The sequence below is a fragment of the Spodoptera frugiperda genome, chromosome 18 (genome assembly GCF_023101765.2).
Source record: "Spodoptera frugiperda isolate SF20-4 chromosome 18, AGI-APGP_CSIRO_Sfru_2.0, whole genome shotgun sequence".
Taxonomy (NCBI): Eukaryota; Metazoa; Arthropoda; class Insecta; order Lepidoptera; family Noctuidae; genus Spodoptera; species Spodoptera frugiperda.
The window spans coordinates 3,214,430-3,227,092 of NC_064229.1; the positions used below are offsets into that span (position 1 = coordinate 3,214,430).

A 12,663-nucleotide genomic window follows, 5' to 3' on the forward strand; every position below is an offset into this window, starting at 1 on the left:
TAGCACTGATAGACTATAGTCATTTCTAACAATATTTTTTTATATAATTATATAAAATCGGTCGACATTTACTAATTATTTAATTAATTGTTAAAATAAAAAATAAATACGACATGAATAAATGTACATAACCAAAAAACTACATAACCAAACTTGGCGCTTCACACCAATGCTCCTTTGCAACGTAATAGATAAACGTTATAAATAAAACACTCAGTAGTTTAGTGCGCGTCCAATCGACCAGTACAGAGATTGGTGTTAAAGCAATAAAATGAACAAATGGATTTTAATAATACTAAGCTTAGCTTTTCTAAGCAATGTTTGTGCATATAAAATACTCGTGGCGTTTGCTTACCCGGGAAAAAGTCACTCAATATTAGGGGAAGGATATGTTAGGCATTTGCTGGAAGCCGGTCATGAGGTTTGTTATTATTACTTTTATTTATTAATAAAGCTATCATTTCTCTATATTATTATTATTAAAAACTATCGATTTTAATAATCGTTTACAATTTATCCTAAACAGACTAATAAGCAACTTAACTCTAACCTAGTTTTATAATGTAAAATGTTATGACTAAGAATCATTTCTATACTTATAATGCACTTTTAAATAATTAATGCTATCATCATAATCACTGATGAACATAACCCTATTCACTGCTGGTTGCATATGGTTCTCAATCGACTGATCTGGAAGTCACTAGATGAACAGTTTTAATTGACAAATATTGTTTTATTTCAATATTTGAATTGTATTAAGTTTGAGTGTAGTAGATGAAATGTTTTGTAGAATAATAATGTTTCTTTGATTAATAAGATCATGAGACGATGAATCGATAGTAGACGAAAGAGAAATAATTACAAAAATTCCGAGTCATTGCTCTCATCTCAAGTTTTTGAAGGTCACGCTAATGTCAGTATAGTTTGACAGGAACTTTCGTATATCTCTTTATACCGTATTAAAAACAAATTGTTGCTATTCGTTAGTCTTGTTAAAACTCGAGAACTGCTGGACCAAATTGGATGATTTTGGTCTTGAATTATTATTGGAAGTCCAGGGAAGATAAAAAGGTGGAACGGAGTTTGCCGGGTCAGCTAGTGATATTGTAAAATTGAAGTACTTTGTGAAAAATAAAATAAACTACTATATAATTTATAAACTAATATAATTAAAATTATCAAATGTCTTTAAAATGGAGATTAAATATTTAATCTTTTAACTTATTTTTCTATTATCTTTTAATTTTTAGACTCTTAGCCATATTTCTAATATATAATCTTAATTCTTTACACAAGTTGCACTTACTATCCAAACAACTTTGTTTAAAGTAAAAATAATTAATATTTTCTATTTTTATTATTCAACATTTTTCTATACAAAATTTGATTACGTCAGCAATAAAAATAATCTTATCATAAAATAATACATTTAAAATACAATCCACAAATTGTTTTGATTGTAAATGCGACCGGTACCTCATCACACTAATAATACTTACATAATATGTCAATAGATTCATAACCTTGAATTTTATTATACAAAACCGTATAGTCGCCGGAGCAGTTTACAAACTTTATTCGAATTTCAACTTTATTATCTTATTATAAAGTCAAAAATTCAATGAAATGATTGTCAGATTAAAGTATCTTGACCTGTGTTGGTCTGTACATCATGTTCGTTTGAGATATTTAAATAAAAATTGGCATAACAACAGAGATGATATTGTTAGGTTATTTTTCATGCTTCAACGACTAAATCGCTGCATCGATTTTAGTGGAATTTGTTTCAAATGTAGATGTTTTAAACGACTTTTTTAGAGTAATGACACGGGTATACGTTACTATTCTGTAGTAGTTACTATTTACTATTTTAATGTATGTAATAAATAATCTGGGGGCACGGTAGTGCCCCCGCCAAGTCGAGCAAAAAAAAAGCGGCACGGCCGTACCATCCTTTTCTCGAAGCAATTCGGGCTTTTTTCGACCCCCTATAATTCGGTTGTGGATAAAGCAAGAAACCTGAATCTTCAGTAACTAATCCGGCATTGTATAAACACGGAATATTTAAAATTTCAGTCAATTTGAACCAGTAGTTTAAGAATGACAACTTGTTAAAGTTTCTAAATTTTGTCACTCACTGACTCACCGATCATCAAAAGTCCAAGGCACTTCTAGCAGACTTAGAAGCTTCATATTTGGAATACATATAGAGTTTAGTGTCTTAATCATGGGAAAACTTAAATATTTTGTAATTTCGGTCCAGTTTTCCAAATACACCAACTGCATCAATAACTTTGTAATCCCATATAAATATATGGGATTACAAAGTTATTTATGCAGTTGGTGGTTGGTGGTGGTTATAAATTTAATAGGTGTAGATAGGTACCTACCATATGAGGCAAGGGAGGGGGTATAGGGTGGGTAAGGGTGTGTTTAGCCCATGAAACTGAACAACATTATATAAAAATAAGAAAATATCATACGACCTTTAACAAAATTCGTTAGAAGTAGATGGTATCAAAAAGAAAGGCTCTACAAAAATAAGTGAGATCCCATCAAAAATATTTAACGTTTTAAACAAATAGATCGACTTGGACATCGCATGAAAACAAAATGAATATTACAATATTATATTAGATTCTTTAGTCTCTCGCGCCTCACGCGATTGAAACTCTCGTTCCTGTTGGTCGCTGGCCCGTCGTGCTGTGTAGTGTGATACATACTAATAATCAAATCAAGCGATGTCCAAGTCGATCTATTTGTTTAAAACGTTAAATATTTTTAATATTGGCATGATAATAACTTATGTAATAACTTAAGACAGAAGGTCCTTCAAGTAGACACTAAATAGATTAACCGACTTGGTATTACATGGATCTCACAACTTTTGACGGTAGAAAGACTGAGCTGCGAGACTTGGGTTTTTTACAGGATGTTTTTGATGGGATATAATAATCAAGCGTTTTAGCACTCAATGTATTTGCATAAATGTTCCTATGTACCAAACATCAAAATGGCAACTATTTTGGAGTAAATTATTTTGGCAATAATCAAAAGTAAGTCTTTAAAATTGTTAAAATAACTACACTTTGTTTAACTGTTATCACTGCATAATCAAATAACAAATAAAAAACAGTAGGAATGCTTACATCTGTTCAACAAACATGTAATTTCTAAATTAAAACAACAAAACACATGATAAGATAAAGCCAACCGTATCCCGTTCTCATAGCAACCACAATCGCATGTTAAAAAACACAAACACAGTACAAATATTGGTCTTCATGAATATCTAACGACACACAGGTTTCAACCAAATCGCCCGCTATTTAGGTCCAAAGTCAGACTCACCTGTTTTAAATTTAGTTCACAGTCTAAACGTAAGTCGAGCTCATGTGATATTCAAGTTTGGTCAAGCACTGCCACTAACAAGTTAGCTGACGTTCATTCAAATTCAAACCACTTCTCAACTTCAGACATAAAAGACGTGTTAGTATGATCGTTATAGACCATTTGCGGTATTTGTCAACTCGGTTTTAAAGTGGAACACGATTTTATATTTACGAGCGTTTAATATCTTTTCATGTTATGGTGGCTCGGAGGTTTAAGACGCCCGCTTTTCTTGCGGTTCGAAACCTATAAATGACGAGTACTGATGTGACTTTTTACCCGACTGCGCCAGAAGGAGGGTTATGTTTTTCGAGTGTATGTATGTATGTATGTATGTATGTATAATTGTTTGGCACGCTCTGCAGCCTAAACGGCTTGATAGATTTTGACTTGAGAGGTGTCGTTAGATTCGTAATTACTGTGAGAGTGACACTGGATATATCAAAATAATAAAAAAAACAAAATGGCGGATTTTTGGCGCCAAATTCGAATATTTCTCACTCTCTAGCCTAAACTACTTGATGGATTTTGACTTGAGAGGTGTCGTTAGATTCGTATTTACTGTGAGAATGACACTGGATATATCAAAATAATAAAAAAAAACAAAATGGCGGATTTTTGGCGCCAAATTCGAATATTTCTCACTCTCTAACCTGAACGACTCGATGGATTTCCGCTTGATAGGGGTCGTTTGATTCGTATTTACTGTGAGAGTGACACTAGATATATCAAATTAAAAAAATAATAAAACTAAAAATAAATAAATAAAAAAGGTAATTTAAAAAACTAAAAAACCCGACTGCGTTTCTTTATAATATTAAAATGAAAAAAACCCTAAAACAAGAAAGTCAACGTAAAATTTAAGCAGTCGGGACCCATTCTAGAAAGCCAGCCTTATGTGCCCTCACAAAGTCTTTATATTTAGAATGGGTCCCGACTGCTTAAATTTTACGTTGACTTTCTTGTTTTAGGGTTTTTTTCATTTTAATATTATAAAGAAACGCAGTCGGGTTTTTTAGTTTTTTAAATTACCTTTTTTTCCAAGTTATATGTACTTTCTATGATTATTTAGATACCACTGACAAACGGTGAAGGAAACTTCGGCCAGGCTTATGATTTCTAATTATAAGTTTGAAATCGTCAACCCGCATTGAGCAAGCGTGGTGATTAATGCTTCAATCTTCTCTGTGTGAGAAGAGGCCTTTGGTCAGCAGTGGGCACTTATAGGCTAATGATGAATATCTTTTCAACTCAAGATTATATCTCCTTTCCATTGCAAGTCTGTTTTAATATTCATGCTTCTTAAAAGCAAAGAGAAATATTGTCCTTGGAATTCGATTTACTTTATCGGTATTTTGATTTCTTAATTAGCTTCAAAAGATCAAAAAACGTCTGAATCAACGGGTTAAGCAGTAAAACTCGAGATTAAAACGGTTCAATTAGGCTGATAAAGGAAGCTTTTAAAGTCAAATTTATGATTAATGCACCAATATTAACTTTTAAAAGAGATAATATAAGTATCATAAATCTGACGAAACTCCGAAAACGTAGGTATTTGTAAATAGGAAAATGTTTTAACCTATTTTATTATACTGTCCAAGATTTTATCTCAGGGAAATAAGATGGAATAATTGCTATTTATACTGCTACAAAATGTATGAAGCTGTTTGTTTTTATGACTGATTTATTTATTAATTTATGAATTTAATCGTTTTTGTGATCCATTAAGTATTTAATTTATCAACTTTTTACTCTTTTTCTAATGATTTATAAACTTTTGAACGTCAAAGCTAATACAATAATATTAAAAATGACTGTCTAGCGGTCAGTCCTCTAGTGAAGCTATTTACTAATATCAAATTGTACACTTAAACACTTTCTTTCCTCGCACACAAAATAAAATAACATTAACGCCTTATAAATGAGTCTGGCCCAAAAGTTAAAACTTCCTTATTAAATATTTTATCCGGCACCACTTCGGTAGCATCCAAAATTCATTCCGCTTTTCCAACCTCAAATTCGAGGTTAGAGCCATGCGAAAGGCCCAAAACCACTTATAATGCCACTGCCCAAAGGCACAGCTTGGGCCCTTACCATCAATTTGTTGTACAAGGTACAGGGAAGTCCTAAAAAAGTAAAGACCCTAACTTTTCCATTCTGAGGTATAATTTCACTTGTGAATAATTTCCTACGCGTTCCACTGAATAACTTGACGAGGTCTCTTGTTATGAAAATGTATAAGTTTGTTCTGAGTATGATATGGTTCGGGTCATAGTAAGTTTTTGGGGTAAGGGTAGATATGAATTTCGTAGTTTGGTCGTATTAGTGAATCTCTTATACTATCTGTTGAAGTAGTACTTGTAGTATCTATCTAATGTAAGTTGAATTTTATTATGTGGGACGTTTGTACCAATGGATTTTAAGTGTGTGAGAGCCATGCTTCGGCACGAATAGTGATAGTGGCCTCACAGAAAACTAACATGAAACAATGCTTATGTTGTGTTTCGTTGTACGAATGAGGTTACCGGAGGCCCAATTACCCCCTTCCCAATCCACGATTCTCCAACAACCCATTAATTACTAAATCCCAAAAAGGCCGGCAATGCACTGGTAACATCTCTACTGTTTCGGGTATTAATAGGCATTTGTTTCCATCAGGTAAACCGTCAGCCTATCTACCGGTTTATACCATAAGAAAATTAAATTAATGCAGAATATTCCTCGTTTTTTCTTCATAAAAATGAACTTGCACTGACCACAACAAATACTTAAAACACAAATACATAAATGGCAACTTATTGAAAGTCTTCTCATGTTGTAATATACAATCTCTTTCAGGTAACATATATAACTGCACATCCATATAAGAAGCCTCATCCGAATCTCCGTCAAATCCTGATAACATCTGTCATAGACAAATTTGAATTTGGTAAGTAATACCCAGGAACTGATAAATTAAATTCTGTTTAAAAAGATGTATACGTTTAAAAAATGTTTAGTCAACATTACAATGTGTGAAAATGTTGTTGAAACAAATCTGTCATGTCATGATATATCATGATAAACAAGTAAAACATAAAACAAATATTTTTAAGTTAAACGATTTTAATGTGTATGATCATCAAGAATAAGAATGTGTACCAAAAATCTGATTGATCTGTTAGCTAACAATCACGGTTTAGTCACGTAAATTAATGGAGATAAGCTCTATTAGTTACGCATCTGCACACACTGCATAATGAAGAGTCCCTCTGTGCCTCGAAACTAGTAGAGCTTTTCTCTATTAATTTACGTGAGTAAGCCGTGAATTTTGGTTATTTTAGTATGTCTCACGATAGTTATAATGAAAGATTGGTCTGTCGTCAACAAAGAAGAGAAATTTTAATTTATAAATTTTACCCAATCAAACAGTATATTGTACCTTTATAAATAGTTACACTACTTCGTTATCATTACAATTTCCGCAAATGATATGAGAAATGAAATATTATATAATCAAGACAATTGTGTAATGTGACACGCACATAGCACTTAGAGATAAATTCATATGTATTTACATAGTCATGCTGTTATTGTCAATACAAATGTACTTACCTATGTATGTCGATAATATTATCTTATCGTGTCTAGCAAATTATTGTCTGTCATCTAATGAGTATCTTTATTGTATGTGCGTGAATGTCATTCATAATATCACAGACTTGTAAATCAAATAAACAAGCGCAATTGATATAGGTTACTATTCCCGTGGCAACTAATCTATTACTTTTGTAGGATATTAGGTTTTCCGAATCATTTGTATTATCACGCGGTCTTTAAGTGTATTTTTTGAGAGGAGAAAATCATCTAATGATTTCTCTGGCATGTCAGCCTTATTGATTAAAAAGCACCCCGTTTCTACTCTTGTTTTTCGAGGCGGAGCCCTGGTAAACCCGTTAGGTAAATCCCAGCTCCGGATTAGGTATCAGCCCTGTCTAGCGGGTTGCCGGGGCTTTGGCACGAAACAGAAGTAAAAACCAAGCGGTTGTTGACTGTAAAAGCCTAACACTCCCTCTTGCCGCACCAAAAGATTTTCGACCCTCGAAAATCTATCACCTAGTTTGCATTACACTTATACAAGTTGTATAACAAGTATTATAATTAAAATGCATTTACACCTTTGTTACACTATTACAGCTAAAAGTAATAAACATTATATTTTGTTTTCAGCACAATCATTAGATGTCACGAAGATGCTAGCAAAAGAGGTAGATTTCAAAGATATGTTTGGGATATATGAAGTTATGGTGACCATTGCAAATAGATCCCTTACTCATGAGAATGTACAGAAGTTCATGATGGATCCTAATGAGAAATTCGATTTAGTTATCGCTGAATGGTTATACCATCACTTGTATGCTGGGTAAGATTTCTGAGATTGATTTATTTTCTATATTTTACATTTAATGGGTCGACGTTTGGCCGCTATCTCACCTGATGGTAAGTGATGATGCGGCCTACGGTGGAGCACGTCTGCCCATAAGCAACCTATTCACTCGGGACTTGAAGACTTCGATTTTTAATTGTAATGGATAGTAAAGGATGTGTCTTAAACAGATTTACTATTAATTAGCAATCAAAGACTGCAATGACCACTCCGACGAAGAAATCACCGATGCAGATTGCTTCCAACCGACTCATCTAGAAATCATTGTGGAAAAGCAAAGCCGATAAAAAGTTACAGATAATCAAGCTCCAATTTTACCTATTTTTGAGTGTTTTTTCCGAAATATTTCATAACAGAGTTAAGCAACAGGATCGTTGGTTACTGCCAAATGCCTACCACCTTCGCCTACTTTCCCTGAGAATAATATACAATACCCTTAATATGACTTTGCTTGCTCGCTCTGATTGGCCGGCGCGAATGAACCAAATAATCAGAACGCCGAATACGCTCTCGTTTCGTTTCCATCAACGTAAAGCAAACTCGTACTAAGGGTACAGATGGGTCATCTAATAAGTGTCTTTATTACATTCTAGATTTGCAACCATCTTCAACTGTCCTTACATCTGGTCATCGTCATTGGAACCTCATCCAGTTGTCCTAGATTTGATTGATGAGGTTGGCAACCCGGCTTACTTCCCCGATCACATGTCGCCGATCTCTCCACCATTTAGTTTTACGGAGCGAGTTAGTGAACTGTGGAACCTTATCTATCTATACAGGGTCTTGTGGTAAGTACAGATTTTTTTGTTGAAGTAATCGAAACAATGTAACCAAGAATTGTATTGTGAATCTGATTGAAAAAGAGTAACCTATAGAGTTTCTTGCTCGTTCTTCTCCATAAGAATCTACATTTTGGAACGAGCAAATAACTTCACTAGAGGACTGATCGACAGACAGACGTTATTAATACTATTATATTTGCTTTGACTTTCAAAAGTGCCTTCCTGGTCTATTTGAAACAAATGATTTTGATTTTGACTTTGACTTCAATGAATTTGGTACACAAATATTTTACTTCACGTATACAGACAATGGTAGCATGGATTAAATTAAAGTTAACATGATACATGTATCATTTATTTATTTTATTCATAAAAAAGTATCCAAAACGTCCGTGGTGTAGCTGAAACTGCTTTTCCTCGTAGTCAAATGAATTTCAATATTTTTATTATTGAAATTCGTAGTACCGTACCTATCATGCAGCTTATGAACATGATCTACATGATAACGCGGTTTCCTCGTATGGGTGTATATATAATATAATACCAAAGTTTCACTGAACATAAGTTAGTATATCAACAAAATAAATCTATTCTAATTGTTTCCAGGTTTGTAAGAGATACAGAAGAACAGGCATTCAGAGATTCCTTTGGCGCAGCGGCTGCAAAAAGAGGAATTGCTTTACCAAACTTGTATGATTTAAAATACAACAGTTCTATGATGTTGGCTAACTCTCATTTTTCGTTGGGTGATCCTCAAAGGTTGCCAACAAATTATGTTGGTATTGGAGGATATCATATCCAAGATGAGATTCCACCATTGCCGAAGGTATAGTACCAAATATTTATTAATGACTAATACTACTCCATTTAAACTTTTTATAGCGTAGAAATATTATTATCATGAACAAAAATGTATACCTCATAAATTGACCGACAGAATTTTATTTATGAAATTGTACTTAGTACTTTTTAAAATTCTAGGTTAGGTAGGTAGTTTCAATGTCCAGTTATCAGATGTTTACTTAAAAAAAATATTTCATTAATATCTTATTTGTACTTACACAATCTATAATATAAAAATAAGTCGGGTTTTCCTAATAAAAATCTTTGACTTTGTTTTGTTAAAACTTTTTTTTTTATTATTCTAGGACTTACAAAAGATTATGGACAGTGCAACTGATGGAGTTATCTACTTCAGCCTGGGTTCTATGGTGAGAAGTGAAACTATTCCTGTGGAACTAAAAACGGAATTATTGAATGTCTTCTCAAAATTGAAACAAACAATCATCTGGAAGTTTGATGGTGAACTCGAAAATGTGCCGAAAAATGTCCACATATTAAAGTGGGTACCACAGCCAAGTATTTTAGGTGAGTTTTTGATTAAAGGTATACAGGTTACAGAGGGAGTACCTACTAATAGAATAATATGAAGTCCTGATCATCGCAATGAATACATTGCTTTGAAAATGTTATAAAAATGAATTGGTGTTTGTTTATGGTGATTGTTAGTCTCGTTAAAACTCGAAAATAACTGGAGCGATTTGGCTCAAAACTCACCAAAGTGAATAAACATGGTAAATATCCCGTCATAAGTTCTAATAATAACGATTTGGCTCATTTTGATCTTAAATTATTAGTGGTAGTCCACTAAAGATTTAAAAGGAGAGAAAAAGTAGGTGGCGGTACAAAGTTTGAACGGGACTCGAGCGATTTGGCTCGTTTTGATCTTAAATAAAATTATTAGTGGAAGTCCAGCGAAGGTTTAAAATTAGAAAAAAATTGAGGCGGTACGCAGTTTGCTGGGTCAGCCAGTTATAAATATTTTACAATATTTGTTGCAAGATGAAGAATGTAGAAAATAATTATCTCAAATTAATTAATCTTTTTTACAAATAACTGGTACATAAAGAAAGTTAAAAATAATAAATCCATAACAAATATTTTTTTTGCCAACGAAATTAAAAATCATGATATACATATCTGCATTCATCGTCAATGGAAAGCAAAAAATATTTTAATAAAATAAATTCAATCTAGTCCGTAGGCACCATACTCGTATAATAAAAACATGCATTATTTTCTCAAATGAAAATATTCGATATTATATTTATCATTTCGTAAAAATTGGATTCCTTTTTTACTCCAACAATTTTAAAGTACGTATAATCTTTTACAATAGCGTTACTGACATTCGCATCTGTCGATAACACCATTCGTAAGACCGCAACCAAGCCGTCAGTGTTGGCTGTTTCGGAAGGATTAATATCGGACATGACATGTCGATCTGTTGTTACAATTTAATATCTCTCTTTATAAATGGAGTAATAAAAATTTGATCATTTTTTGTTAGGTTTGAAGGTAAATGTGTGAATGTGGGTTATACGAGTATTATTGCGGGTAGCCTAATATTATCATTAGCTCATGTTTTCAAATTTTCTTTCTTGAATCTGGTGAGACGTTCCGAATCATCATCAAAATCATGACTTAAATCATAAACAATGGTCATGGTCACTAACACTTACATTAGAACTTAAGACGAAATATTTACCATGTTTATTTATGACTATGAGTTTCCGATATCTCGGCACTGTTGCAAGCGCCATGACAAATAAACATGGCAAAATATGGTAAATATCCCGTCTTAAGTTCTAATGTTAAATTTATTATATCCCTTCCAATTTTATAATTTGCCGAACTGTAACTTAAAGATATACCTTTCTTTACAGCACATCCAAACGCGAAAATCTTTGTCACCCACGGAGGTCTTCTTTCAACAACAGAAACTATACACTATGGAGTTCCTATCATTGGAATACCGTTGTTTTCTGACCAGTTCCTAAACATCAAGAGAGCAGTCCGTAAAGGTTTCGCTTTGGAAGTCCCATTAGCATATGATACACCAGCAAAATTGGAAATAGCTATCAAAGAGATTTTGTCCAACCCTAAGTGAGTATAAAGAAACTACGACTTCTAGAATTTCCAAAATCGTTTTTTTCTTTTTTCTTCTCCTCCAATAACATCTTCTGATTTGTTTCGTTGCGGGATCCAAAACAGTCATTTATTTCTCTGGGATGCGCCGGACTTCAGTGTTCCGGTGTTTTCATGTTTGTATCTACTGTAGATCCTAGCTTACAGGAGTTGCAGCGGTATGGGAGACGGTGGCGAGCTTGTTCCAAAAAAAAAAAATCCAAAATCTGTTTTTGCTAACCTGTTTCTGTTTGTTCAAATTTCCAGATACCGTGAAAAGGTTAAAGAACTATCCTTTATCTACCACCACCGGGAGACTAAACCTGGTAAAACCCTCGTCCACTGGGTCGAACATGTAATCCAAACCAATGGTGCCCCTCATCTCCAGTCACCAGCTCTGCATGTTCCACTATATCAAAAACTCTACTTAGATCTTCTAGCTTTAATTATACTTGGACTAATGATAGTGAAACGAGTTCTCAAGGCACTGTGTTGTTCAAAAAGTCAGAATAAGAAGAAAGGTGAAGATAAAAAGAAGAAAAGGAGTTGATGGGAAACAGCAGCTTCTGATAAAGTAGATTATCATTCAGATGAAATTGTAGAAAGAGTAGTCAACTTGTGCTTTTTCGAAATTTTGGAAGATATCGTACATTTTAGAATAAGAGATTTATATTTTTTTACACAAATGAAATAAAAATTGTAGTAAACACAATAGTAAGTTCTTTAATTTAAAAACCACGCTGCATATTTTAAGTAACAAAAAACACTTAAAATAATAGTATTTTCTGTCTTAGTCGACGAAATTATAATTTCAGCAAATAGATCCTTATCAAACCACAACCAATGCGTAGTTTATTAAACTTTTAGATCCCGTACACACTCGTGCGGGCTTCGACAAACTTTCCAATGTAACCTTAAAATAACGTGGGGTTGCGGTCCGCAGATATATAAAATCCATTCGTCCCCAATTTACGACACGCATCAACCGCCTGAGAGGAGGACTGGCTTTATTTAAATCTCTTGTTTGTTTAGGCCTCCCAATGTTTTAATAGTATCGAACATACTCTTTTGCGCTCCGTTTAACAAAATTATTAT

General features: G+C 33.3%; 1 protein-coding gene across 1 annotated transcript; it reads left to right on the forward strand.

Annotated features, from left to right (window-relative positions):
• The first annotated feature begins 204 nt into the window (after positions 1–204).
• Positions 205–12,280, forward strand: LOC118277768 (UDP-glucosyltransferase 2). Its single transcript, XM_035596674.2, has 8 exons — positions 205–421; positions 6,232–6,322; positions 7,603–7,795; positions 8,413–8,607; positions 9,208–9,427; positions 9,750–9,969; positions 11,328–11,547; positions 11,836–12,280. The coding sequence occupies exons 1-8, from the start codon at positions 272–274 to the stop codon at positions 12,116–12,118; spliced, it is 1,572 nt and encodes a 523-aa protein (XP_035452567.1). The 5' UTR covers positions 205–271; the 3' UTR covers positions 12,119–12,280.
• Positions 12,281–12,663: the final 383 nt, after the last annotated feature.

What these genes read in the sequence shown, in the direction of transcription:
- LOC118277768 (XM_035596674.2), top strand. Translation starts at nt 272, where the DNA reads ATGAACAAATGGATTTTAATAATACTAAGCTTAGCTTTTCTAAGCAAT. An exon ending in CATAGACAAATTTGAATTTG is followed by an intron (nt 6,323 to 7,602) that starts GTAAGTAATACC and finishes TTTTGTTTTCAG; the next exon opens with CACAATCATTAGATGTCACG. An exon ending in TACCATCACTTGTATGCTGG is followed by an intron (nt 7,796 to 8,412) that starts GTAAGATTTCTG and finishes ATTACATTCTAG; the next exon opens with ATTTGCAACCATCTTCAACT.